The 26,575-nt window shown below is 44.2% G+C and overlaps 3 protein-coding genes and 1 pseudogene across 4 annotated transcripts; 1 reads left to right on the top strand and 3 right to left on the bottom strand.

The window, feature by feature from the left end:
• Positions 1-932: 932 nt before the first annotated feature.
• Positions 933-3,798, bottom strand: LOC109766628 (putative F-box/LRR-repeat protein 23). 2 transcript variants are annotated; one of them, XM_020325398.4, is made up of 3 exons: positions 3,683-3,798; positions 3,111-3,543; positions 933-1,701 (listed from the first exon to the last, which is right to left on the bottom strand). In XM_020325398.4, the coding sequence occupies exons 2-3, from the start codon at positions 3,524-3,526 to the stop codon at positions 1,110-1,112; spliced, it is 1,008 nt and encodes a 335-aa protein (XP_020180987.1). In that variant the 5' UTR covers positions 3,527-3,543; positions 3,683-3,798; the 3' UTR covers positions 933-1,109. The 2 variants fall into 2 exon arrangements, with proteins under 2 accessions (XP_020180987.1, XP_073361674.1); XM_073505573.1 differs by having other exon boundaries at positions 3,111-3,538; positions 3,683-3,778.
• Positions 3,799-5,434: 1,636 nt separating this feature from the next.
• LOC109766612 (disease resistance protein Pik-2-like) lies at positions 5,435-9,166 on the top strand (annotated as a pseudogene).
• An 8,448-nt stretch (positions 9,167-17,614) lies between these two features.
• Positions 17,615-18,526, bottom strand: LOC109766611 (stress-response A/B barrel domain-containing protein UP3). Its single transcript, XM_040395271.3, has one exon. It carries the CDS (start codon positions 18,386-18,388, stop codon positions 17,705-17,707), a length of 684 nt encoding a protein of 227 aa, XP_040251205.3. The 5' UTR covers positions 18,389-18,526; the 3' UTR covers positions 17,615-17,704.
• A 4,553-nt stretch (positions 18,527-23,079) lies between these two features.
• LOC109766618 (protein DETOXIFICATION 16) lies at positions 23,080-25,426 on the bottom strand. Its single transcript, XM_020325391.3, has 8 exons — positions 25,114-25,426; positions 24,472-25,016; positions 24,282-24,368; positions 24,119-24,175; positions 23,800-24,038; positions 23,609-23,727; positions 23,393-23,479; positions 23,080-23,294 (listed from the first exon to the last, which is right to left on the bottom strand). Exons 1-8 carry the CDS (start codon positions 25,330-25,332, stop codon positions 23,235-23,237), a joined length of 1,413 nt encoding a protein of 470 aa, XP_020180980.1. The 5' UTR covers positions 25,333-25,426; the 3' UTR covers positions 23,080-23,234.
• Between the last annotated feature and the right edge of the window lie 1,149 nt (positions 25,427-26,575).

The raw sequence follows: 26,575 nt of genomic DNA, 5'->3' as shown, positions 1-26,575 counted from the left end.
GCCGTGGTCCGGGGGACCTTTAGTCCCGGTTGGTAAGGATTTTTTTTTTGAAATAAAGCAAAAACAACCAGCCTACTGGGCCGGCACGGCCTGCATACGACTAGAAACCCAATCTCTAGTTGGGCCAGGATGCAGGCCCGTACGGCCCAGTAGGCCCCACTGGGCAGAAGACTTGCAATAGGCCCACAAAGGCCTGCTTAGAGAGGAGCTCGACACAGTAGCCGCGGCGGGGCTTATAAACCGGTGCGAGCTCCTCTCAACTAGCAAGGTGGGACTAAACATTGTGCACTACGGGTGGCAGCGCACCACCTTTAGTACCGGTTGGTGGCTCCAACCGGTACTAAAGGGGGGGTCTTTAGTACCGGTTGGAGCCACCAACCCATACTAAAGGCCACCACCTTTAATACCGGTTGGTGGCACCAACCGGTACTAAAAACCCCCCTCCCCCTTAGTACCGGTTGGAGCCACCAACCCGTACTAAAGGCCACCGCCTCTTTTTTATAATGAAGGCATTGGCCTTGGTCAGTAGATCTCTCTTTACAGATGTGGATGGATGGATTGTTTCTCTAGATGTTTAGTTTTGTTTTGGGCCAATTTTTCTTTTCGTTGTTGCTAACACACGTGAACTGTTTCAGCACCAAGGCCGATGGAGAAATGCAAGAACATGAGCTGATGAGAGGATGTAATAAATGTTATGTTGAAACCGAATCAATAACCTACTGCACTTTTGGTCAAGCTATATAGCATTTTGGGCCGAAAATATAGGGTCACACACTGCTACTATCACCAAGGCCAGTTTCACCATACTTGAATATAATTATTAGGTACGGAAAAAAGAGGACAATTTTGTCATTGGCATGTAAACATAACTGAAACTGAACAAGGACATACTGAATTGCCTCAAAAGAAAAACATGCAAAGGGCTACGAGAGTTCGGCAAAAGGAAAAATAATATTGCGCAAGCTTTGTATAGAATGATAAGATTGCTATTCAAATCATTATCATGTTTAGGTAAATGGGCAACTAATTAAAAAGTTTTAGTAATGCTAACCCCAACAGGAGATGGCTAGCTAGTTAAATCGAAAAAAGATGGCCGGAGTACATATATGCTAGCATATTTTACGCCAGCTGTCCAAGAAAGAAAGTATGACGAACTCATCAATTGGTGAATCGAAAAAAACAAAGCAACAATCATTAGGATCAGAATGACGGCCTTGGTTCGGGTCAGCAGTTTCATCAGACATGGGTCGAAGCTTTAGAGTCTTGATCCTGGCGCACTTTGCTCGTAGTGCCTCATTGGCGACGATGTTGTAGCAGTAGCGCATGCAGAGATGCTCGAGGTAAGGACAGCTATCAATGATGCTCACCAGTTCCGCGTTGTTGATGTCGACGCAGTCAAGACTAAGGTGCCGCAGCTGTTTCATCGTAGCGATTCCAAGCACATCCCCATCATGGAAGCCGTAGCTGCCGTTCGGATGCAGAAAGTACCCCGGGTGGGCTAGCACAAAGAGCTTTAACTGTGAGCATGCTCTGCTAATGGCCTCATACACGTCACGGTTCTCCTTCTGATCATCAGAAATGTTGTGGCACTCAATAAGAACTAGCTCTTCTAGCTGAGGGAACTTTACTATCGAGTCCATGAATCCTTTCTCGGAGATGTCGTGGCATTGCATCAGGCCAAGGCTCTTCAGAGAGGGCGACCTGCAAGCAATGTGAAAATTTATATTACTTTCTGGTGCTAATTATACTATGCCAGCATATCTTTGGAAAGCGTACGAATAGACGTGGTACCAACCAAACTCCATGACGATCGTTCATAGACAGACAGAGATGTATTGCAATGCAACATGGGTTGTTCAAAAGAAGCGGTGACAGTGCTACAACCAATATGAAGATATGGCTATTCATGTCGTGCTTCTCACATGACCGGAGGCAATGGCGAAGGCAGAAACAATTTGTAGGTGTGACAGAGTTTGTGAAGGAAAAACCATATACTGTATAATACAACTATACAAGAGTTTAACAAAATACAAGATATATTATTTTGTGTTCGACAAGTACAAACAAAATCCAAAACTAACCGATTACTTTGAACAACAAGAGATTACTTAATAGGGATGCTTATTATGGTCGGCGGTAACAAAGTTTGCTTCAAAATGAAGTTCAATTTCAATGTTGAACTACTTTATTATAACTTGCTCTCCTTCTTCGGTGCTTTATGCATACTAGGCACAATCGCCCTCTCGTCGCCAGTAGCCACTGACCAATCACGACTTGTTCTTCTTCTGAACTACGTATCATGACTTCACAACAGTTTAGTCTTTCTGGCATTTTGGAAATAATAATTGCTAGTCTTTTAGCAAAAAAACAAAAATTGAGCAAAATGGTGATTGCTAGTTGGCCAGCCGGATCGTGTATTTGTGTTTTAATTCATCTGTCGAGTCAACTCACAGTTTGCAAACCCACTGACTGATAATCAGGCCCACTAATAGGAAGCAACAGGCCTAACATGCACTGAACCTTACTGGTTCAAATTTTACATGTACCAGTATGTATACTAGTTGTATTTGTAGAAAACATTAGGCATGGCAGCTGCCAAACCATGCCAGATTGCTGGCACCGCCCCTGACCGGAGGTGCACAGCTTTTCTGGGATACAGCAAAAGAGCAGAGAAACTTAAAGATACCGAAGCTGCACCTGATAACTTGGGCCTGAGAGGAGGTGTTCTAACTATAGACCTGTTTAAAAAAAGACAGTGGCTGTTGTTATCATGGTCATGTGCACAATTTGGACCAGTCAGAACGGGAACAGATTCGTTCATGCCTCTCTGGAGTTGCCACCCAAGATGAGGGAAGTGGACAAGACCAAAGTAACTTGAGTCCAGTCCTCCGTCAACCGGCTGGTTTGCAATCTATACTGATGGTGCTCTGCTCTGAATGCTGCGAACAAGCTGGTTTGCAATCTATACCGATGGTGCTCTGCTCTTAACGCTGATTTTTTTTAGAATATAGATTACCAGATAAATTCAGCAAAAATACTGGCAGGCAAAGGAGTCTGAAATCTGACTTAAACAAAGGAGGAGCATTATTATCAAAGAAGAAGAAGAGTACCTGTCCGCTATGTATTCCAGGAGCTCATCGGTCCCGAAATCCCTCGCCACAAACTTCTGTAGCCGCCCGTCGGAGCGGTCGACAGCCGCCTTGGCCATGGCACACAAGGAGTCATCCACCTTGGCCATGGCGCGCCAGGGGTCATCTATGCCCGTTATCGGCACGGCCGGCCACAGCTCAGACGACACCTTGGCTATGGCGCGCAGGAAGGCCTCCGTTCCCTCCGGAGTGTCGGGCGGGCGCGACATCACCACGGCCCGCCACAGCTCTGGCGCCTTGGAGGCGTAGAGCCAGGAGCGGCACACCAGGCCCGCGCCCATGAGGAGCTCCACGGCGCCGAGCTTGGCGAAGACGGAGGTGAGCGCGTCCAGGGGCATCTTAGACCAGTCCCTGGCGGATGGCCCCCGCGTGCACATTTCGTCGAACACCTGCCCTGCGTGAGTGCGATGAATGGAATTATAGACGAGGAATCCGGGGAGGAGGGCACCATCGAGTGAAAGGAAGGATAGGGGAGATGTATGTAAAGAAGAAGAAGAAGAAGAAGAAGAAGAAAGGGATGATGGGGTGCTTACCTCGCCGTCGCCGGCGGCGGGCGGCAGGGGAGGAGAGGCAGCCGTTCAGCGCTGCTCTCGCTTTTTTTTTTTTTTTTGAGGGGTTGCGCTGCTCTCGCTTGGCTCAAGAATCTTGGACCGTAAGTACCCCCATCATCGACTCTTCAGCCCAGCCCAACCCACTCCTCCCCTCCCGGCAGCGGACAAACCCCTGTCCAGCGGAATTCGTGCTGTTTTCCTTTCAGCGCTCGTACATATTGATTTTACGATTTTTCATCAGCATTTTAGTGCTTTATAGATGAAAAAGGATATTTTAAGTGAAAATTTAAAAATTCATAATTGTTTTTAAAAATCGCCGCTGTGAATTCAGAAAAGTATTCATTGTGAATTGAAAAAATATTCACCATGTTTTAAAAATTACTCACTACAAATTTCATATATGTTCATATATACACAAAAGTCAGATATTTTTCTATCAAAATTTAAAAATAAAGCAGAGAGGAAAATAAATAAAACAAAAATGAATATTTTCATTTGGACAACGTAAAAAATAAATGAATATTATAAAAATGACATGAATTTTATATTAAAATGGATGAACAAAGGAATGGTCACTGCATTTTCTAAAAATTACTCACTCTGTACTCCATTTATATAGATACATCCATTTCCCCAATAAATATTTCCGGACCAAGGGAATTTAAATAAACTATTCACCATGCTTTAAAAAATGTTCACCATGTATTCTAAAAATATTCATAAACACACAAGTCAAAGTATTGTCTATCAAAAATATATTACTTTGACAACCCAAAAATTTAGAAACTTAAACGCTAACGAGTCTAGAAGTTTCTTTTTTGAAATATAATACATGTTCTCATGTCCGACTTATAAATCCAAACCGACATATTGCTCGTAGTGATCGTGTCGCACATGACGGAGTTATGTGCCGTTGGGATAGTTCGTGATGTTTTTCTTCGAGCACTCATACAATTTGGTTTTAGCGACTATTTCATGGGCGTTAATTACATTTCGAACACGATTTTCTTCAATATGTGGAAACTTATTTAGGATTTTTTTATGAAAACCCTTTTTAGTTATGTGGGCATTTTATTAAATTACACATTTTACAGAAATACATAAACTTTATATATAAATGCATGAACAAAGATTGGACACTACATACTTAAAAGCATTAACTGTGTATTAGAAAGTCATCACCGCCTCATTAAAAAATATATATAAATACATGAAGGTGTATTTAGAAAATGTTTATATATATTAAAACATGTTCACCTTGTTTAAATAAAGTGATCACTGTGTATAAAAAAAGTCACTGTATATTTAAAAAAAATTCATACAAACACAAGACAATGCATTTTTATTATAAAAATAAGAAGGTAATAAAGCTAAGTAGAAAATTTATAAAATAAAAATCAATATTTCCTTTGGACAACCCAATATATTTAAATTTTCATTTGATGACGAGTCCTAATTTTCTATGGAATATAACACATGTTTTGCCAGTTAAATTGACGACATAAAAATCATGCCCGACTTATGAACCCAAAAAGAGGGAGTACCAAATAAAAACTTTAAAACGGAAATGATAAATCACGAACATTTCTTAACTTAAGTGGTCAACATAGAAAGCATTGATTCGGGAGTACCTCTTATACCAATTTGTACGCCAACTATTTGGGGATGGAAGGGGTAGATAAATAGAAACCTGGTTATGTATGTCTTCATTGGTATGTGAACTAATGCTCTAAAAAATCACACTGGTACTTAATCGTGATTGATGACATATGGGCTGAAGATGCATGGGAAATTATCAAGTGTGCTTTCTCTAAGAGCAATCTCGGTAGTCGAATAATAACGACAACTTGGATAATCAGTGTCGCTCAAGCATGTTGCCCATCTAGTGATGATATTGTTCATAAGGTGAAATCTCTTGATAATGATGACTCCAAAAGGCTTTTCTACAAAAGAATATTCCCTCAAGGAAGTGAATGTTCGGGTGAATTGGAGCAAGTATCTCTAGAGAAATTTTGGAGAAATGTGGTGGTGTGCCACTATCCATCATTACTATAGCTTGTCTGTTAGCCGGTAATGATCAATAAATAAAGCCAAAGTATCAATGGGACAGCATACTCAGGTCTATTGGCTGTGAACTTGTAGAAGGTGGTACTGCGAAGGATATGTAGCGAATATTATCCTTTAGTTATTATGATCTACCTTGTCATTTGAAGACTTGTTTCTTATATCTCAGTATATTTCTAGAAGATCGATTATGGGATAAATAGACACCGGATGATATGGAGGTGGATAGCAGAAGGCTTTATCCAAGGTGGGGCACTAGAAATTAGACTATTTGAGCTCGGGGGGAGATACTTCAGTGAACTGATAAACAGAAACTTGATTCAGCTAGCAGATGTTAATGTTGAATGTAGGATGGGAAATTGTTGCATACATGATATGGTAGATGATCTCATATGCTCCTTATCAAGTCAAGAAAATTTTGTTGCTATATTGGATGGTACTAAGCAAAGCAAAAATAATCCAGATAGCATGGTCCGAAGGCTATCCCATCAAAATAGCATGTCAAAGCTCACCACCCATTGGACGGATGCCACAAAGTTGTCGCAGTTGAGGTCTCTTATTGTCATTGGAACTGATGTTGATCTGAACTTCTGGGTGTACTGGATTTAGAAGGTTGTAACCTTTTAAGCCACTTGACTAATCTTAGATATGTCGAGAATTTACTACACTTAAGGTACCTAGGACTACAAGGTACATATGTTAGCGTTCTCCCCACGGAAATAGGAAAGCTACAATTTTTGCAAACACTGGACTTAAGAATACATAGGTCTATGGAGGTGCCATCAAGTGTTGTTCGGTTAGGACATTTGATGGGCCTACATGTTGACAGGGAAATGAGATTGCCAGTTGGGATAGGGAACTTGGTTTCTTTAGAAGAGCTACGGAGAGTGAAGGTGGGTGGTGCTAATGCGATTGAGAAAGAGCCAGGGAAGTTGATGGAGCTGAGGGTGCTTGGCCTCTCGTGGCAGGGTGGAGATGAGAGTGTGTGAAATTCTTAGTTGGTGTCCCTAGACAATCTGCGGAAATTGCATATTTTTATTTTGGGAATGCAAGGTTCGATGTCAGTTGGGACTGTAAAGTTGGGTCTAGTATATTGTCCTTATAGACGTATTTGTATACGTATATAATTGTAATTGTGATCATCTATATATTGAGACGTGAGGCTGGATGTCAACCACCCACGCAAAACCCTAAACCCTGTGTTTCAACTTGGTATCAGAGCCTCACGTCTCAATATATAGATGATCACAATTACAATTATATACGTATACAAATACGTCTATAAGGACAATATACTAGACCCAACTTTACATGCCCCCTCAATCTGAACTACATACATGATTCAGATTGGTTCTAAAACGGTCCAGCACACCATCGTCTCTCGGCCCGTGTCGCCCCTTGCTGAGGTCCCCTCAGCCGCGACACCCTCGGCCGAGCCCTCGTCGCCGTCGTCTTCTCCTACTGGTGATCCAGCTCTGGTGCATGCTATGGTCACACGCCATCGTGATCATACGCGCAAGGAGAAGTCTTACACTGATGGCACGGTACGGTATGACTCTCGCCGCCGTGCCTTCTTCGCCGCTCCGGTTTCCCATCGTGATGCTCTGGGTGAACCTGCCTAGCGTGCCGCCATGTCCGAGGAGTTTGCTGCTCTCCGTCACACTAACACCTGGGTGTTGGTGCCTCGGCCACCTGGTGTTAATATTGTGAGCTGCAAGTGGATTTTCAAAACCAAGCATCGTCCGGATGGGTCTGTTGATAAGCACAAAACTCGTCTTGTTGCTCGCGGTTTCACTCAACAGCACGGGATTGACTACGGAGATACCTTTAGCCCGGTGGTGAAGCCTGCCACGGTTCGCTTGGTTCTGTCTCTTGCTGTGTCTCATGGCTGGAGCCTCCGACAGATTGATGTGAGCAATGCCTTTTTACATGGGTTCTTGCCCGAAGATGTGTACATGCAGCAGCCACCTGGGTTCGAGGATGCCACTTATCCCTCTCATGTCTGCAAACTTCAGCGGTCTATTTATGGTCTCAGGCAGTTGCCCCGTGCCTGGTATGCTCGTTTGAGTCAGCGCCTTTCGCAGCTCGGTTTTGTTGCTTCCAGATCAGATGCATCTCTCTTCATCTTCTCCCAAGGTACTATACAGATATACATGCTGGTGTACGTTGATGATATTGTGATTGCTGGCTCTACCCCCGCCGTGGTGGATCGTCTTGTGCAGTCGTTGTCTGCTCGCTTTCCCATCAAAGATTTGGGTCGCCTCGAGTACTTTCTTGGTTTGGAAGCGTCCTTTCATTCAGGGGGCATGACCTTGACGCAGAAAAAGTATGCTTGGATCTTCTTCATCGCGTCAACATGGAGAACTGCAAGGCCACTTCCACTCCGCTTGCTACATCCGAGAGTCTCTCACGTCATAGTGGTGCACTACTGGGAAGAGATGACTCCTTTCGGTACCGCAGTGTGGTTGGAGCACTTCAGTATTTGACTCTCACTCGTCCTGATATCTCCTTCGCAGTGAACAAAGTGTGTCAGTTCCTGTCTCAGCCAACGGAGGACCATTGGGAAGCAGTCAAGCGTATTCTGAGATATGTCAAAGGTACGCTAGACATGGGACTACGGATTCGTAAGTCCAGATTTACTGGAGTAAGTATATTCACCGATGCAGACTGGGCAGGCTGTGTTGATGATAGGCGCTCCACTGGTGGTTTTGCTATATTTGTTGGACCTAACCTTGTATCTTGGAGCTCGAAGAAGCAACCCACAGTCTCGAGATCAAGCACCGAGGCAGAGTATAAGGCATTGGCCAATGGCGTGGCTGAAGCCATTTGGATAGACTCAGTTCACACAGAACTTGGAGTCCCACGGCAGCACACTCCTATATTGTGGTGTGATAACTTAGGGGCAACTTACCTGACGGCAAATCCAGTGTTTCATGCTCGGACTAAACACATTGAGATTGATTTCCACTTTGTGAGAGAACGAGTAGCTGCTTGTGAATTGGAAGTCAGGTTTATTTCTACAGATGATCAGTTAGCGGATGTATTTACTAAACCCGCTACTAGACAGATGCTAGACCATTTTAGAACCAATCTAAATCTTGTATGTAGTTCAGATTGAGGGGGCATGTAAAGTTGGGTCTAGTATATTGTCCTTATAGACGTATTTGTATATGTATATAATTGTAATTGTGATCATCTATATATTAAGACGCGAGGCTGGATGTCAACCACCCACGCAAAACCCTAAACCCTGTGTTTCAACTGGGACAGCTGGGTGCCTCCTCCCCACCTGACCACCTCCACACCTTTGTGTTTTGTGGTTGTACCTCGAGATTGCCTAAATCGATTAATTCATCGTTATTTCCCCGAATAAACTTGACTTTCTTTCGCACCAGTATGTAAATGTCCACGGATAAAAACCCAGCGTTGGCTTCAGGGGAAAAAACAAAATTTATTTGCTATTATAGAGGCATTATTCACACTATTTGATCGTAAATTTATCCATAACTCCTTTTCCTATGAAATTGCAGAATTCACGTGTCTGTCTGGTTGCAGGACATATTTACGGTTGCAGTTATTTGCTTGATGAGATTTTATTTATAAAGAATTAAAAGAAAGTACATCAACATTCAGTCACCTCCAGGCCGATCGACCAGGTGTCGTCTTGGTCTTCAAACTTCACCATTCAGTTGCAAAACAAGCAAACAGTGTTGCCAAAACTGCATAGAGAAAAGGAAGCTGTATAATACTCGGAAATCCCTTTCGGAGCTCGGCCTCCAGTGAGGCCTCCAAATTCAAATTTGAAATTTCATCGAAATTCATATTTTTACATTTCAAAAATTTCTGAAAATAAATACAGATATACATGAAGGCATAACACACATGTGTGTAAATTTTCAGTTCAAAATAGATTGAAATGAGAGCTGTGCGAAAAAGACAAATCTAGGGCTGTTTAACACATGATACTATTCATCACTCCAGCCATGAATTTATTTTTTTGTACAGGTCGCGTCTCAAGGTATTTCATCATGAATTTTTACACAGATATGGTTTACATCCTTACATACACGCATATTTTTTTTTAGAATTTTTTGAACCATGAAAATTCAAATTTGATTTTTTCAAAAATAAAGGGCTCCATGGAGCTCGGCCTCCAAAATGCCTCTCTCTATAATACTCCTTTTCTCTATGAGTATTTATTATACAGAAGACTGGGTAGCTAGCTGCATGCGTAAAACACAAGCACATGAGAATGGCAATCAAGGAGCACAAATACGTACTTACAATAAAAACCGGCAAATGGGTTAGGTGTGTATGCGACATGACTTGCATCCCTGTGCTGATATACAGACATATTTCCTCCAGAAGAATAGGTTGAAATTATTCACAGCCTCTGTACACATTGCGATTTAAAAGTTAAAACCGCCGGTCAGGCTGTGTAGTACACACCGTAAAAAATGGATATGTTCCTTCTAATTCCTTGACTTGCTCTGTTAGCTCTGCACAGCAACCGATTACTTCTAGCTTTGGCAGTGAAGTGGGGAAGCCCCCCTTGGGCAGCGCTCGGATTCCAAGCCACTCATAGACTCGGAGTTTCACGAGAGAAGGAAGTCTGTGTGTAGCCCTTCAGGGAGGGACCGCATATCTTCACAACTACTCCCTCCGTTCGAAATTACTTGTCACAAAAATGGATATATGTACAACTAAAATACATCTAGATACATTCATTTCTTGGACGAGTAATTCCGAACAAAGGGGGTAGAAGGGTTGGGCACACTTTGCTGCGTCCGTATTGTTGGGTTTATTTAAAAAAATACTCACTCTATTTCAAAATATAAGGTCTATTACTTTTTTGAAAAGTCAAAAATTTTAAGTTTGATCAAATTTGTAGTGAAATATATCAAAATTCATAATATCAAATCAGTATAATTAGATTCATCATGAAATGAATTTTGATACTTTTTTGTTTAAAATGGGAACATAGGGATTTAAAAGAATTGAATAGGAGAGCCCTTGATAAATTGTTGACACGGTCAAAATCGGGCCGATCCAATTCTAAGTTGAAGACCCTAATTAATTGTGAGGTCTTAAAAATTAGAAAGCATGGTGTATAATATAAAAGAATTGAATGAGATAGCTTTGAAAATTTGTTGACCTAGTCAAAATCGGGTAATCCAATCTCAATTGGAGACCTCAATTAAGTTTGGGCTCTTTCAAACTAGGAGGTATAGTGTTATAGAGGATACCCAAATTTCAGTTCTTGCAAGGAGGTGAGGAGCTGGAGCGCACTCTCTTCCTCTTTGGAACTTTCCTTCCGCCGATCACGGCTGATCCATAATGTGTGGAGTGTAGCGGTGAAGAGGGTGCATATGGGAGCAACAAGCACCGCTGAGATGCTATCCACTTAAGTGTTGTCAATCGGTGGAACCGTCTTATCGCTCAAATTTTGAAGTTCTATCTTTGAATCGGCGTGCGACCAACGGCAGGCCTCTCCCATACATTCTTAACTATATCTGCAAAGCCATCCCGATGTAACCATCCCAATTCAAATTTGAATGGGCGTTGACAGTCGGATAGCTAGTAGAGTTAGAATTAAGAATGATGGTCGCATGGTCCGAAAGTGACTCAATACGCTCTAGGGCACGCACCGTTACCATAGAGAATTTTAATTCCCATTCGATATCCATGAGTACCCGATCGAATTTCTTGTATGTCGGCACCGGACGGTTTTGGCCCAAGTGAACTGTAGCCCCGACATACTAGCTTCTCGAAGATTCAAACTGTCAATTACAGCGTTAAATAAGAAAGGCTAGTGCGTGTCGAAACTATCATTATTTTGCTCTTCCCGATGCCTAAGGTTATTGAAACCGCCTCCAATAAGTTAGGCAGGTTCACCAATTCCCAAAGAAAAGTTGATTTATTCTCATCTTGGCCTGCCCCATAGACTGCGACCAGGCTCGCATGTCCCTAAGGCCACCGAAGACAAGGCGGACTGGCAACGACTCCCGTGGGAGGCAGAGGAATCCTAATTAGGCCATGTTCGGTTGACAGGGTTGTGGAGGGGTTTTGACAGGGATTAAGGTAGATTAAATCCTCTACAAGTCAAATCCTCCCCAAATCCCCTCCAATCCTCTTAGGGCAGGGTGTAACCGAACAAAGCCTTAGGGAGGAGGCGACTGCCTGGAGGGTAACATGGTGCTAAGGATGATATTTCTCGGACGTATTTTGCACATGTAGATCAAAAACGTCGTTAAGGTGGACTGAACGACAGTTCGCAGAGGAAGACCGCTGCAGGATTGTCACGATCATGCACAGTATATGGTCCTCACGCAACTGTTGGACTCATGATCGCGATGGCTATGACCCAGTTCAAGCCCTGAAGTGGATTCATGAAACCTTGGCTATTCTGGACCTTCCACCATCGCGCAAGAAGAGCTCGGAAGCTCAGTGTTGGCGCCCGCCCGAGGCAGGTTGGGTTACTATAAACACGGATGCTGCTGTCAGTATTGAGAACATGAAGGTGGGAGGGGTGGCGCGGTCGCACCTTTCGTTTCTTGGAGCATGGAGTAAACCCCTATCGGGTGTCATTGACCCGTTCATTGGAGAACTTTTAGCTTTCCGGGAGGGGATGATCTTCGCTCAACTTCACGGCTTCTCACACGTGGTAATGGAGATTGACTGCTTAGAGCTAGTCAACATCCGGAAATTGCGCGGCAATTCTCGTTCAATTGCAGCGCCTATCTTGAAGGAATTAGAGGAGATTAGTGCTAGTTTTGCTTCGTTGACGGTTACTTATATTGGTAGATCTTGCAATGTACCAGCCCATCAGTGTGCTCGCCTCGCCTGCTCACTGGATGGCACTGAAAGCTGGATTGATTCCAGCCCTGAGTTCCTACGTTCTTGCCTAAGAACGGATTGTAACCTCATGCTACTTGATCAATAAAGCTCCTAAATTCGATGCAAAAAAAAGAACATGGCGTGTGCAGTGGTTTCGCCGTAGAAAGCAAACGAATGGCTCGCATGCAAACTTATTCATCGCCGCGTACGATTGCCTGTTGGTCGTTACACGCATGCTAGCACATTGGCTGACGTCATGGGTCCAAAACGCCACAGCGAACCCTTCTTATTTTTCTTTTCAATAATCGTCGAGGACCGGCGGGCCGAAGACAACGGCCCAGGCAATCGCCGGCTGTTTGGTATTGTGTTTAGTACCACATCGCTCGGCTCAGAAAGCCCAGTGCCGACTCCTGCATCGCCCAGGACGCATTGGTGATTTATCAGCTCTGCCGAGGCAAAAAGCATTCGCTACGCACTTCTGGCCGGGCCTGTCCTGGCGGCCTGTGACCCTAGGTCTCTCCCTTGAGCTGCGGGGGGTTAGAAGTACGGTGCGATGTCAGTCTTTTTCTTCTCTAATATTTTTGCATCTTTTTGTTCTAATATAAATATTTTCTTCTCTATTTTTTAAATTTGCACGTAATATCTTGCCTTTTATTTTATTGTTTTATTCTTTTCCTACTTTTTCATAAATATTTTATGCTCTATTTTTTTATTTTATAGTTTTCTTTTATTAGCCTTTATTATATTTTCTAAAAATTTTATGCTCTATTTTTTTATTTCGTAGTTTTCTTTTATTAGCCTTTATTATCTTTTCTAAATATTTTGTGCTGTATTTTTTATTTCGTAGTTTTTCCTTTTATTAGCCTTTATTATCTTTTGTTCTAATATGTTGCTTTCTTAGTTCTCTATTTTTTCGCTTTTGACGGGGGTTAAAAATACGGTGCGATGTTAGTCTTTTTTCTCCTCTCCTCTAATATTTTGCCTTTTTATTATATTAGTATTTTCCCTCTTTTGTTCTACTATAAATATTTTGTGCTACATTTTTTCCGATTTCGCGGGCTCAGTGAAAAGGCGGTCCTCTCCTCTAATATTTTGCATTTTCTTTTATTAGCCTTTTTCTTATCTTTCATTCTAATATTTTACATTTTTAGTGCTCTATGTTTTCGCTTCTGACGGCTCATAGGAAGACGATGTGCAACCCGTCACTTGTCGTTGGATTTCAGTTTTCTTGCTGCCGACAACGTTGGCTCATAAGCAAACATTGTTGCTTTAAACCAACAAAAATAGACCAAAGAAGGTGTGTCACCTATACCATATACAGTAATGAACAAGCACCCTTATCATCTAAAACTAGTCAGAGACGAACATACTAGAAGATAAAATGCTCTTCCACCCAAATTGGTAGTCTTGCGAAAAGTCAACGCATGCACGAGTGAATAGCTAGAGAGGGAAACACCTGAACTATGGTGCCACGCATGCCTGGAAAAAACAGTGCTTTAGTACTGATCTTTTTTTGTCATTGCTGAAAGAACCAAAAGAACGGACAACTTACCTTTGAGATAGATGGTCGATGCAAAACTTGGCAGCTCCTTCAGGACATCACGCCATATGCTTCCATTTCTATTATTAGTTTGGATGCAGCAACCAAGTTCTGAATTCCAACTGCAAAATTGATAGTTGGCAGTAATGATTCTCCAGAATGCAGGTACTAATGAATGTAAGGCCAGAAAATGACCATGGTAAGGGAACCCATTGATGTTTGTATGGGCTTGATGCTTCATTTTGAGTCAATAAAATCTACCCTCAAAGAAGGAAACTCATTGATATAATCCATTACTTTGAGTTGGTCAGCTGGTCAACCTGCTAAGAGCAAGTACAATAGTGGGTTATAAGTCCGCTTACATGGCACTTCTGCATGTGTGGAGGACACAGACAAGGAAAAAGTGAATGAGTGGGCTCTCGCGCAAGAGCCAGGATCTACGCGTGCTCCTAGGTAAAATCATTTAATGAGAGGAAAGAGATAGAGAGAAAATAAAATAAACTTCAAATCTTATAACCAACCTTATTGTATGAGTAATTAATAATGCTACTCTTGAAGACATGTCATGTTTATATAGCCATCAACTGGCTATACTATTAACCGTGCTCTAAGTAGGAAATTAAACTCTCAAGAATGACGGCCATTGAAACATCACCATAAGTGCAATCTCCACAATCAGCACAAGATGCAGTTGGCAGTGGATGGTTCCATGCACTAACGACCAAGAGCATGAAAAATAACGTACATGTTCCAATATCGCACAAAATGTACATGTTTCACACAGAGGTATTCAGATAAGTGTGAGGAAAAATAGTTGCATTATGCCACCAAAGATGGTGTGCTGCTTACACCAATTCCCAGTCTTGCTTCATCATGGTTTGGAGCTCATCAGCAAGGAGAGGAGCAGGCCTGATATAGATGAAACAAATTAGTACTACCAAAATCTGAAATCATGCCACACCGACACTTTGTTATGTAACTTCTTTAACCACCACATAATGTCATTACCTCTGAAATGGTCAGTCATGAACAAGTGTGCAGCTCTTTGTCTAGACACCAAGACAGAGGCTCGCTATTGGTTACATCTGAATACTAGCTTATAAAGATTCACTGTTGGATGTGAATTGTTCTATAGAAATAGAGTAAGGAATCTAAGACCCGGAAAATTACGAACTCTTTAACGAAAAATAATAATGGATTTCGTTATCATGGATATATTTGCTCGGTTATTACTTTGTAGTCGTTGATCAATTGGCTAACCTGCTAAACTGGAACTGAATCTACGAAGGTTGATAGTGAAACCATCATCATATATCAAATATGCATAAGATGCAGTCAGCAGTCAACACTTGGGAGTAGAATGGACTGATATGTCAACATCAACATATATCAAATATACAGAGTATGAGCAAATAATCAACCTATTCCAATATTGCATGAAACATATTTTAATTAGCACTAAGATGTATTAAAAAAATGGTTAAGCAAACATTCTTGCTTTTAAGAACCAACAAAAATGGAGCAAAGTTGTGTTGCCTACATCTAGTATAGAGTTAGGAACTAGCACACATATCATCTAAAACTACTACTAGATGAACTTACTAGAGGATAAGTTGCTCTTCCGCAGAGATTGTTAGTCTTGTGTTTGGTGAAACACAAGATGTGACATCATTGGGAAAGCAGTGCATGCCCAAGTGAATAGCTATGACAGAGACACCCGGACGATGACACCACATATCCAGGAAACAAGTCAGTGCTTTAGTAGGGATCTTTTTTTCCTTTCTAGAAGAAGTAAAAGAACGACCAACTGACCTATTGATATGGTCGATGCGAAACTGCACAACTCCTTCAGGACATCAAGACATATGGGCTCCTTCGAGACAATCATGTTTTGAATTCCAACAAAAAGACTGAAAGGTGGTTGTAATTGTTGTGCAGAATCCAAGGAATGAATGTAAGATTAAAAAATGAACAATGGTAAGGAAATTCATTGACGTAGTTCATTACTTTAAGTTGGTCGAAAATGAACTTGCCAAGTAGATACTGAAACTCTGAAGGATGCCACTGAAACATCAGCCTATATGCAGTCTTTACACAATCTGCACAAAATGCAGTTCGCAGTTGGTACCGTGGATTCACCAAGAGCATGGAAAAAATTGACGTATTGGTTGCAATACTACAGAAAATTTACATGTCTTAGCATTGAAGATATTCAGAAAAGGGTGAGGTAACATGGTTGCATTGTCACCAAAATGGAGCAAAGAACGTGTAGTGCTTCTTACACCAGATGTATCTAAAGCACCGTTATCAGCTAAAAACTTCTTAGATAGGCAAGGATACAAATTCGAGGAATAAAATGTCCTTCCACCAAATCATTGATGGTTCAAGTCAAATACACATAAAAATAATCAGGATTTTTAGGTTTACATTTTAGTTTCTACAAATATAAACCCAAATTGATTAAAGTTAGGGTTGAAACTGGAAGTGTGTTATGGGTGATTCCGAAATAAATGGAATAATGTTGGTGGCTTCCTATTAATGTTGGAAGGTTAGATATATGTTTTCAAAACAATTCACCATGCGAAAATGCCTCAATTTAATAGATATTAGATCTAAGCATTCTATTAAATTTACATTTTAATTAGGGATTGATGATTTAAACCATTTCAACACATACTATATGTGGGATGGGCCCATATACATATATATGAAGTCCATGCCAAAATCTTGTGGTTGAGAAGGGAATTTTGGGTTCATTAAAAAATATTAGGATTTTAGCCCTTTAAATGATGAGGGTTGGAATTATCATAATGTTGGTATTAAAAATTGAATAAATATGATGGTTATGAGATGATTGATCATGATGCACAATCAGTTCCTAATAAAAAGTGCTAATCTTAGGTTGTTACATTTAGGTGCTCAAAAAGTTAATCGAACAAATAAGAATGAGCCACATCGATAGAGAAACGTGAAGTTCTAAACTTTGATGTTAGCAGCCAGTATTAGGAAGCAAGGGGAATATGGCATTTCATTTTTAGTAAGAAGGGCCATCGGTGTTTGACCTCAAATGGGAACCGACTCCAATAAGATGGATGCTATCTTACTGAACACGATAATACAATTAAATAGAACTAAGTAAGCCAACGACCAAATCCACATCTGACAGTTGTTTAATTAACAAGGAATAATGAATTTAACACGATTTGATTTTTGAAATTATATAACAAATCCAGTAGTTACTTATCCAGCCAGTGGGAATGCATGCACATGTCGTGTGTTGGACAGATACAGTTTAGTTTTCGTTTACTTCTTGAACAGATAAGAGTTGAGGCAACGACTTGACTTTTACATGAACAGTCGTGACTTGATCGATAGCGAACCAACAACAACTCTGAACTTGATGTTGCATCCAGTGTAAGAAAACAGGGGAAACATGTAGATTTTTAGTTGAAAAAAAAAGCTAAACTGTAGTATACGTACAAAGTATAATCAGACATGCAATTCTTATTCATCTCAAGATGGATACAAATTTCACAAAGGATGCCATTACTATTCCCAAATCATCAGAGGCTCGCCGCTGCCGCATCGTCGACGACGAAGTCCAGCACCATGACCTCGTCGAGCATGGGCCTGAGCGCGGCCTTGGCTTCCTCCACCTTGCCGTCCGCCTCCACGGCCTCCAGCTCCTCCACGCTGTCGAACACGGCCACCATCACGAACTGGAACCCCTTGGCCCGCGCCGGCGAGAAGTTCTCCCCGAAGCTGACCCTGGCCACCCCAGCCCCAGCGTCCTTGCTAGCCTTGGCCACCTTCTCAACGACCTGCCCGACGTCCGCCCCCTCCTTGACCTTCGCGAGGGTGAGCCGCACGGCGGCGCAGGGCCCGACGGGTGACGGGGACTCGGCGGCGTTGACCCAGTCGACGGCGGTGGTGTCGAGCGCGTTGGGGACGATGTGCGCCTGCACGGCGGCCACGTGAGCCGGGTGGGCGGCGTAGGCGGCGAGGTCGGCCTTGGTGGCGTAGCGGGAGTGGAGGAGGTGGGTGGGGCCCAGCGCGTCGGCGGCCGGCGAGCGGAGGCGGAGCACGGGGCCCGCGTGGAGGTAGGACACCCCCGGGACGAGCGTGGGCAGGGCCTGCAGCGCGGAGACCATCGCGGCGGCGGCCCCCGAGGTGACGGCCTCCGGGCGGAGCTTGATGAGCACCATGTGCTCCACCGGCGCGGCGACGGCGACGGAGGAGGACGACATGGCGATGGCGGAGCGGCGACTAGAAGGTTAAAGTCGGGATGGTGCTAGTACTGCAGGGAGGAGCGACTTCAGACATGTGGATTTTACTTTATAGTGGCGCCGTGGAGTGGACGATTCTTCTTCTCCTCCGATGGCGGCAACGCGGCTTTGACTCTGTTTTGGTGGACGATGTGTGTTTACATTGTGTGTGTGTCTGTGTCTCCTGGCCTTGTCTGAAGCAGGAGTAGTTTTTTTTTTTTTTTTTTTTTTGCGGGGATTCTGAAGCAGGAGTTACAGCACTTGAAATTTTTCCTTGGGCAATTGCTTGCTGGAAGCATCAAGACAAGACATCATCATATCTTGTATATTGATACGAGGAGTGAGAGCACTTCACATTATGAGTTTGTAGATGTGCGTGGTGACTTCAGGTGGCTTGATGTTTGCTCTTGTCATATCTTTGTTGAATAATTAATAAAAATAATTGTATGCATCGATTGAAATAGAGACCGGAGGTTTTTTCTCAAAATAATATCTTGTATGTTGGCCAAGTTCTGCCCATGCTGCTTGCTCCCGTCGATCGATCAGGTCTGGTGGTGAGGGGTAAGAGCTAGGCAAAGGCAAGAGAGAGAGAAGCCCAACAGAGACGCTGGTGCGTTTATAACTTTATATACACATACATATGGAGAACCGACGTTTGGCTCTCGGCCTACATGGAGGCTGATCTTCTGAAAAAGCCATAATTCAAAATTTTCGGTTTCAAAAAAATCTGAAAAATTTGTACGAAGTAAACAAGAATGCGAGGCGTATGTGTGTAAAATTTCAGGATGAAATACATTAAAATGCGACCTGTACAAAAATGACAAATTCATGGTCTAGGAGGATAAAGTATCATGTGTTAAAAAGCCTCAGATTTATCTTTTTTGCAGAACCCTCATTTCAAGGTATTTTGTCTTAAAAATTTAAAAACTTGTGCTATGCCTTCATCTATCGCTGCATCCTTTTTCAGAATTTTTTGGAAATGTAAAAATATGATATATCTTTCACGAATTTTGAATTTTGCATTCGAAGGCCTCCATGGAGCATAGCCGGGATACACTAGTTTCGTTGAAACTATGCACATGACACAAGATGTGCAGTCCCTGGTAAAGCCAATGTATCAGGGAATCACCTGAACGATGATGCCACACATGCACAATGCCACAAAAAAACAACACCTTCATGCACATATTGCCTTCTCAAATGACACAAAGTCCATGCAACACCCGTCCAACGAGGTCAGATTGACCCGACCAGGCAATGCAATTTTTTTAGAGGCTTATGTATAGTTTGCAATTTTGCCAAAAATCTAAGTTTGAACTGACATAAACTTCAGATTCAAGTTCCTTTCCAACTGTATGTTAGAATGAGATAAAATTTGAAAAGTATAATCACAATAATATGATTTATGCTATGGATATTTTCATATTTTTGTGGGACGTTCAAGTTTTATCCAAAATCCTAACTTGAAGATCTTGGTTACTAATATGCTAGGATTTGTAGGATTTTGACAACATTTTCTAAACCAACTCTATAACACGTGACAGTAATATTTGGCAGCAATGAAACATGATATTCACATGCAAACAAAGTTCACATGAACAGTTAGCAAAAGAACAGAAAAACAAATGTGGGGGTAAAACGGTCATTGCATGTTGTTGAGTATATTGATTAGATTGAAAACATAGGTTAGACTAGGAAATATTCTGGCTTACCTTGTACTCCAAGTAGATCATGTACTCCTATATATATGCCCACGAGGCTCAAGCAATAAAAAAAACTATTCCACCAAACCTCTCTCTCCCTTCTAACATGGTATCAGCCTAATCAATCCTAAACCCTAGTCGCCGCCGCTTCCACACCCGCGCGCCGCGGTCAGCCTCCATGACCGCCGCCGGGGGCCGCGCCGCCCGTACCTAGGGTTCGTCTGCCGGTCGTGTTGACCGGCTGCCCTAGAGAGTTTTTCCCGAGCCCTTGCTCCGGGCTTTTTCGCTTTCTCGCCGGTCGTTTTGATCGGCGTTTTCCTTTTTGTTTTCCGATCTAATCTTGATCGGTTTGCGTCGCCCGCCGCCGCCGTCGACTGCCGTGCGCCTCTACTCCAACGCGGACGCGACCGGCCTCCTTCTCCTTCGACCCGGTGGACACACGCGCCGAGGCTGCCTGTCAGGGCCAGCCGCCGTCGGCGCATCGGTCCGCTCGTCGCCCAGCGCTGGTCGTCACCGCCCTGCTCCGACCGGGACACCTGCATCGCCCCGAACCGGCGGCCTCGCGACATGCGACGGCCAATCATAGTCGCCATTTTCGCGCCGACCCGCCCATCGATCCATGTCACCCGCCTCCGCCGCGTCTGCACGGCGGCCCTGCGGTCTACCTTGTCGGCCTCGTCCCCGGCTGCATCGGGCCGACTGCGCCAGGCTCGTCGGCTGCCTCAACTCGGGCGCCGCTGTTACGTTGGTCGCTTGGACCTCGTTGCCCGGGCGTCGGCGCTGCTTTGGCAGCCTAGGTGCCAGTGCTAACACCCTCGTCCGCACGGCGTCTCATGTCGTCCATCATCGCCAGCTTCATCTCGGACTCCGCCGCCACCACGCCTCCACCGAGCGGCGTCCCCGACCTCGCGCGTGATCGACTTGATCACCGCTCACCGTCGCGATCCGCCTCATCTACGTCCCGCGACTGACCTGGCCCGTTGGTTACGCGCGCCTCCGCAGGTCCCGTGAAGATCGTCCTCGAGTTCAACATGCCCCTCCACTGATCGAGCAACGGGCTGCCGCTGCGTCGCCCCGTCGGGCCTCAACGTCGCCGCCCCATGGTTCTCCTCGCGGCTGCATCGACTCGTGCGTCGCCGCTGCGTCGCCCCTACGGGCCGTAGTGCCGCGATAAGCGGTCCGAGCCGCTGCCCCGAGGCCGTCCCCGTGGTTGCACCGACACGCGCTCCGCCGCTGCACCGACCCTTCGGGCCGTAGTGCCGCGGCTCGCGGTCCCCGCCGCCGCCCCGAGGTCTTCCTGCCGTAGCCCCGACCTGCCCGCCGCCGCTGCGTCGCCCCTTCGGGCCGTAGCGCCGCGGCCTGCGGCCCTCTCCGCCGTCATCGTGCGTCGACCTCCCGTGGTATGCGTTGCGCCGTCTCACTTGGCGCGGGAACGCAATCGTCCGCGTAGGTCTTCGTCATGCTGTCAGGGTTCTTCGCCTACTTCGAGCACCACCACCGCACTCCTAACCTAGCTGTTGCTGCCGCCGCTATCCCCGTAGCCGCTGCCGCCGCCCGTCCACCTCCTTTGTCTTCGCCCATCACCAGCTCGTCGCCGGCGTCGTCGTCATCTTCCCCAACCACTTCGTCTACTCCGACCACCATTGGTGACATTGGCCCCATGTCGATTGGCGCCACAACCGTCGTCTAGTCTTCTTCTTTGCTGGCCCTCCGACTCCTCGACATGGCGTCAGCTCGTGAAGGTCCCAGTCTCCGCATGCCGGTGCTGGTAGCACCGATGCGTGCCTTAATCCACGACGTGTCCCCGGGCCTGGCAAGCCTGATTGGCGCTTCGTCAACGTCTTCTTCATCCGTCTATGCATGTCCGGTGCTGGCAACACCAGTGCGTGCCTTCGTCCACGATGTGTCCTCGGGCTTGGCAAACCCGCCGCAACATGTCGTCAACCACATCTTCTTCCCGACGCACCACTACTTCGACACCACTGCGCCCATGCTCGACACCGGCGCCCCCTTGCGCCCGCGGCTCCACGGCGACTTCCTCGACACCGGCCACCCCGACTCGACATCGACCTCGGAATTCTTCGCACGGCTACCTCGACCACGGCTCCACCATCCAAGCTCTCGGCTACCTCGACAAATGGCACAAAGGGCCACCGCCTTGCTTGAGCAACCTCGTCGGTTTCCACTCCACCAACGACTTCGCGATGCATCGACCGTTACGACTGTGAGGGGGGGGGGGGGGGGGGGGGAGGGGGGTGTCCGTCGGCGTGCCTTCGGATTCTTCTCCAGTCTCACCGTCTGCGTCACTACCGTTGTGACTGCGGGGGGATGTTGAGTATATTGATTATATTGAAAACATAGGCTAGACTAGGAAATATTTTGGCTTGCCTTGTACTCCAAGTAGATCATGTACTTCTATATATATGCCCACGAGGCTCAAGCAATACAAAAAAACTATTCCACCAAACCTCTCGCTCCCTTCTAACACATGTGAGATTAGAGAGGAGAGAGGTTAGATATGTCAAGGATAAAACAATGATTGTAGGTGTGGGATTAGAGAGAGAAACTTGTGAAAATTAAAACAGGACATTTCTCAAATGGACAAAGTAAAATTGGTCATATCATATATGTCAAAACGAATAAGCAAAGTAAAGTGAGGCATTTTATCAAATAGCCGTAGAAGACGTGCGTTTTTCGAAGGAAATATCCCTATTCTCTTGAAAGGAGCATCTCTCTCCTTCAAGCTATCCAAGAAAGAAACAACTCAACCCTTCATCACTCTGCTAAAATACAAGTCAAAACCTCCCACTGTCGGCTTTAACTTCCTTTCCATGTTGAATTGTCTTTGATGCCATGTTTTTTGGATCTTTGCCACTTGCTGGAAAAATTCCTGCGTGCGGGATTTGACCACACTTTCCTTGCCATTATATTCTTTCATGAATAAAATAGTCTAGTAATATACGACGGATGGCAGCCAACAAACATTTTATTATTTCCGTGAAGGAGTGACACATGGTGGTGACATGGACAAGAAGCACCGTTTTTTGCAACGAATTCAATTCGTCGTTTCCTTATTTCCCTGCGCATCTCTTTGGCATAGAAAAATATGCATCTTGTGTGTGTCCTTATGTCGCCAGGTCCAGAGGTAGGGAAGTAATAGAAACCCTGTCCCTGGCCTTCAAAGCCTACAAATTAAGCAACGACACGGATTAAAGATAATGGGACATGCATGCAGTAAGGCGAATGAGAAGCGAACGAAACAGATAATATTTGGTGGTCTTACTTCTTTGTCCCAGTTGGTGCGCAGAGTAATGGACATGAACAACACCGTCTGCACGACGAGTGCGCATGTTATTCCCATCCACAGCCCCTAACACATTTTAGATCAAGGTTTCATTATGTCAAGTGAGAAATACTACAAGTAAACACAAAGATGATAGTAAAATAGTACTAGTGGTAAGGCCATATACAAGGGTAGTAAAATAGTACTACTGATTACCACTCCACCAAGATGGTACACAAATGCAAAACATAGAGCCGCCGGGATGCCCACGAGGTAGTACGCACTGAGATTGACATAAGAACCCATCTTCTGAAAGCCACAGCCCCTAACAATGCCTGTAAAATATGCTAATTAATAAGCATATATTTTCAGCACGCATGAAAACTATAGGATCCTCCTTATAATACCTGAAAGAACACACTGCATGTCATCAAACAAGAATGCCACGGCAATAATTGGCATAATTCTTGAAATGTACTCCACCACTTCCTTGTCGTTGCTGTATGCGTGCCCCCATAGATTGCGCACCAGAACGATAGCAAGAGAAACCGATATGCTTGACACAACACCCAGGACCATGATCACCTGGGTCGCTAAACGGGCTGCATCCGGTCGCCCAGCACCGAGCTCATTTGACACACGGGTGCTACGTACGTAGATAAAGTATTTTATACATATCAGCTTCTAGTTTGTATAATACTTAAAGGCGTATGAGTTTGAGCTGACCTTATAGCTGCACTAAGCCCATATGGAACCCTGAATACCAACGAGATAGTATTCAAACTGCACGAAATTCAACTGGATGTTACTATCAAAAAAGGGGAAATAGCAAACCAAGTAGTATGAAATGAAATAAGCCATGCTTGAATATGTCGCCTCACGGCCTCACCTGATTGACAGTACCGATGCCTCAAGTTTAGGATTTGGAAGAAATCCGGAAACAAGTACAAGGAGCTCAAACGACCACCACTCCCAGCTTCTCGTGAAAATATATATGTATGTCAGATGGAATTACTTAAATCAATCAAAAGATGGCGAATTTGCACTTGCGACATATAGCACACAGACATCAAACTCACCAAACCATGAGCGCAGATGGGACGGCAAGCCTCAAGAAACCGAAGATGTCGTGAAATGCCTCCGTCGACAACCCCGTCCACGTGCTCTTACAAGACGGAGATAGCCTGATGTAGAGAGCCAGGATGGACACATTGGTGAGGTAGGAGATTGTATTGGCCAAGGCAGCACCCTTGTTTCCCAGACCAAGCTTGTAGACCAGCAGCCAGCACACCAAGATGTGGTTCAATGCTGTGATGCCCGAGCTCAGCATCACCGGAAGGACCATGTTCTGCGTCTGCAGGAATCGGACATGGCACTGCAGCGGACCATAGACAAACAACGACGGAATCAACCATCGGATGTAGCTCCCTGCTTCCATGGCAATCTCAGGGTCCTGTCCAAACAACAGAAGGATCTGACCGGTGTATCCCCAGATTACAGCAACCACGGCGCTCACCGGAGTGAGCACAAGGATTGCCCTCTGCTTGTAGATACCAAGAAGATGGTGTTGTTTTGCTCCAAAGGCTTGCCCACACAGCGTGTCCAAGCTGCTCGACATGCCAGACTGAAATTCAATGCAAGCATTCAAGTTGATGATGATGTCCAGGAGATCCAACTAAATTGGTGCATCGATCAATGGAAAAGGGAAAAAAATGTCATACCAACAAGCTGAAGCCAGTTACACCGGCGAAGGAGGTTGCGATGGAGGCACTCGAGAGAGCGAGTTCGCCAAGATGGCCCACAAACATGACGGATATCATTTGGACCACATCCTGTAGGAGGCTTCCGACGATGAGAGGGCCGGCAAGGTACAACTGCTTCTTCACCTCAATCACTACCAGGCTCTCCTCCCCTGTCTTGTCAACAAGGGGCTCCTCCATCCTTGATAGTTGAAACAAAGGTACCTAGGTGCTGATTTACCGGTGAAATGAAGGGATATTTAACATGTACTATGTTTGAGCATGACTGGAACCATTCAGAGAACATCAGTCAAGTGGACTAAAAGAATCTCTATTTGAGACAAAAGGTGGCAGCCAAGTAAGTGGACTAAAAGAATCTCTATGAGAGACAAAGGAGGCAGCCAAGTTCAAACGACTGATGGAATAACTTTACTATCCGACAAACTATAGTGAGGTGGACAATTAACAATACAATGCTCGAGCAGAACAAGATTACCATTTAACAATAGATCATATAGTCCACTTGATGGCACGTAGATGCGCAATACTAATCAGCATGATGAAAGTTAGAAGCACATATGCCAAGTTAATGAAATCTTTTTGCCCACTTGTTATCACTGTCACAACTTTTGAACACATCAATAATGATAGCTACCTACAAAATTCGTTCTATTTTTATTCTGGCGTATCTGACCAACTCACGTGCTCTGACCTACTTCATACATATGGAAAGGGCATTTTCAAAGATCCAAGGCCATTAGCGAATCAATTCATTAGGATCCGCATAAGTAAAAAAAATCATAGTGGCATCTTGATTTCATTGGAGTTAGGTGGATATACAGAACAAAAGCTCCTATGGTGTTCTTCAAAACTAGACACCGCTGAGCTACAAAGAAAAAACATGTAACTATTTTCTTATAGAGAGGAGTGCACATTTCAATCCTCAACTTATACCCTAGTTTAATTTACAGCCCTCAGTTTAAAACCGGCGAGGTACTGACAATGAGACAATGAGAAGGTGCACACCCCAACTACGGATACTGCTGAAATTACCCTCCTGAGACAATGAGAAGGTGCCTAAAAATAAAACGAGTCAGATGCGTGAATCATCCTGCCACAGTGAACCAAGACTGAACTTCCATATGAAGTAACAATCACTCTTTTTTTAGAAAAGGAGGATGTATCCACGGCCTCTGCATATGGACGATGCATGCAGCCATATTATTAATTATTCACAAAGACCATACAAAGTGATACATCAATAAGCCTAAAGCCACCATCTTAAAAATGTTCAATGTGTATTGAAAAATTGTTCAGCGTATATTAATTTTTTCAATATAAAAATAATTATCTGACTATTTTAAATATTGTTCAGTGTATATCACAAAAATGATCAATGTATTTAAAAATTGTTCAGTGGTATATCACAAAAATGCTCGACGTA

The sequence above is a fragment of the Aegilops tauschii genome, chromosome 7 (assembly GCF_002575655.3).
Source record: "Aegilops tauschii subsp. strangulata cultivar AL8/78 chromosome 7, Aet v6.0, whole genome shotgun sequence".
Classification (NCBI taxonomy): domain Eukaryota; kingdom Viridiplantae; phylum Streptophyta; class Magnoliopsida; order Poales; family Poaceae; genus Aegilops; species Aegilops tauschii.
This window is presented reverse-complemented; position numbering and strand designations above follow the sequence as displayed.

What these genes read in the sequence shown, in the direction of transcription:
- LOC109766611 (XM_040395271.3), bottom strand. Translation starts at nt 18,388, where the DNA reads ATGTCGTCCTCCTCCGTCGCCGTCGCCGCGCCGGTGGAGCACATGGTG.
- LOC109766628 (XM_020325398.4), bottom strand. Translation starts at nt 3,526, where the DNA reads ATGTGCACGCGGGGGCCATCCGCCAGGGACTGGTCTAAGATGCCCCTG. An exon ending in CTGGAATACATAGCGGACAG is followed by an intron (nt 1,702 to 3,110) that starts GTACTCTTCTTC and finishes CATTGCTTGCAG; the next exon opens with GTCGCCCTCTCTGAAGAGCC.
- LOC109766618 (XM_020325391.3), bottom strand. Translation starts at nt 25,332, where the DNA reads ATGGAGGAGCCCCTTGTTGACAAGACAGGGGAGGAGAGCCTGGTAGTG. An exon ending in TAACTGGCTTCAGCTTGTTG is followed by an intron (nt 25,017 to 25,113) that starts GTATGACATTTT and finishes ATTGAATTTCAG; the next exon opens with TCTGGCATGTCGAGCAGCTT. An exon ending in GGGCTTAGTGCAGCTATAAG is followed by an intron (nt 24,039 to 24,118) that starts GTCAGCTCAAAC and finishes CTACGTACGTAG; the next exon opens with CACCCGTGTGTCAAATGAGC.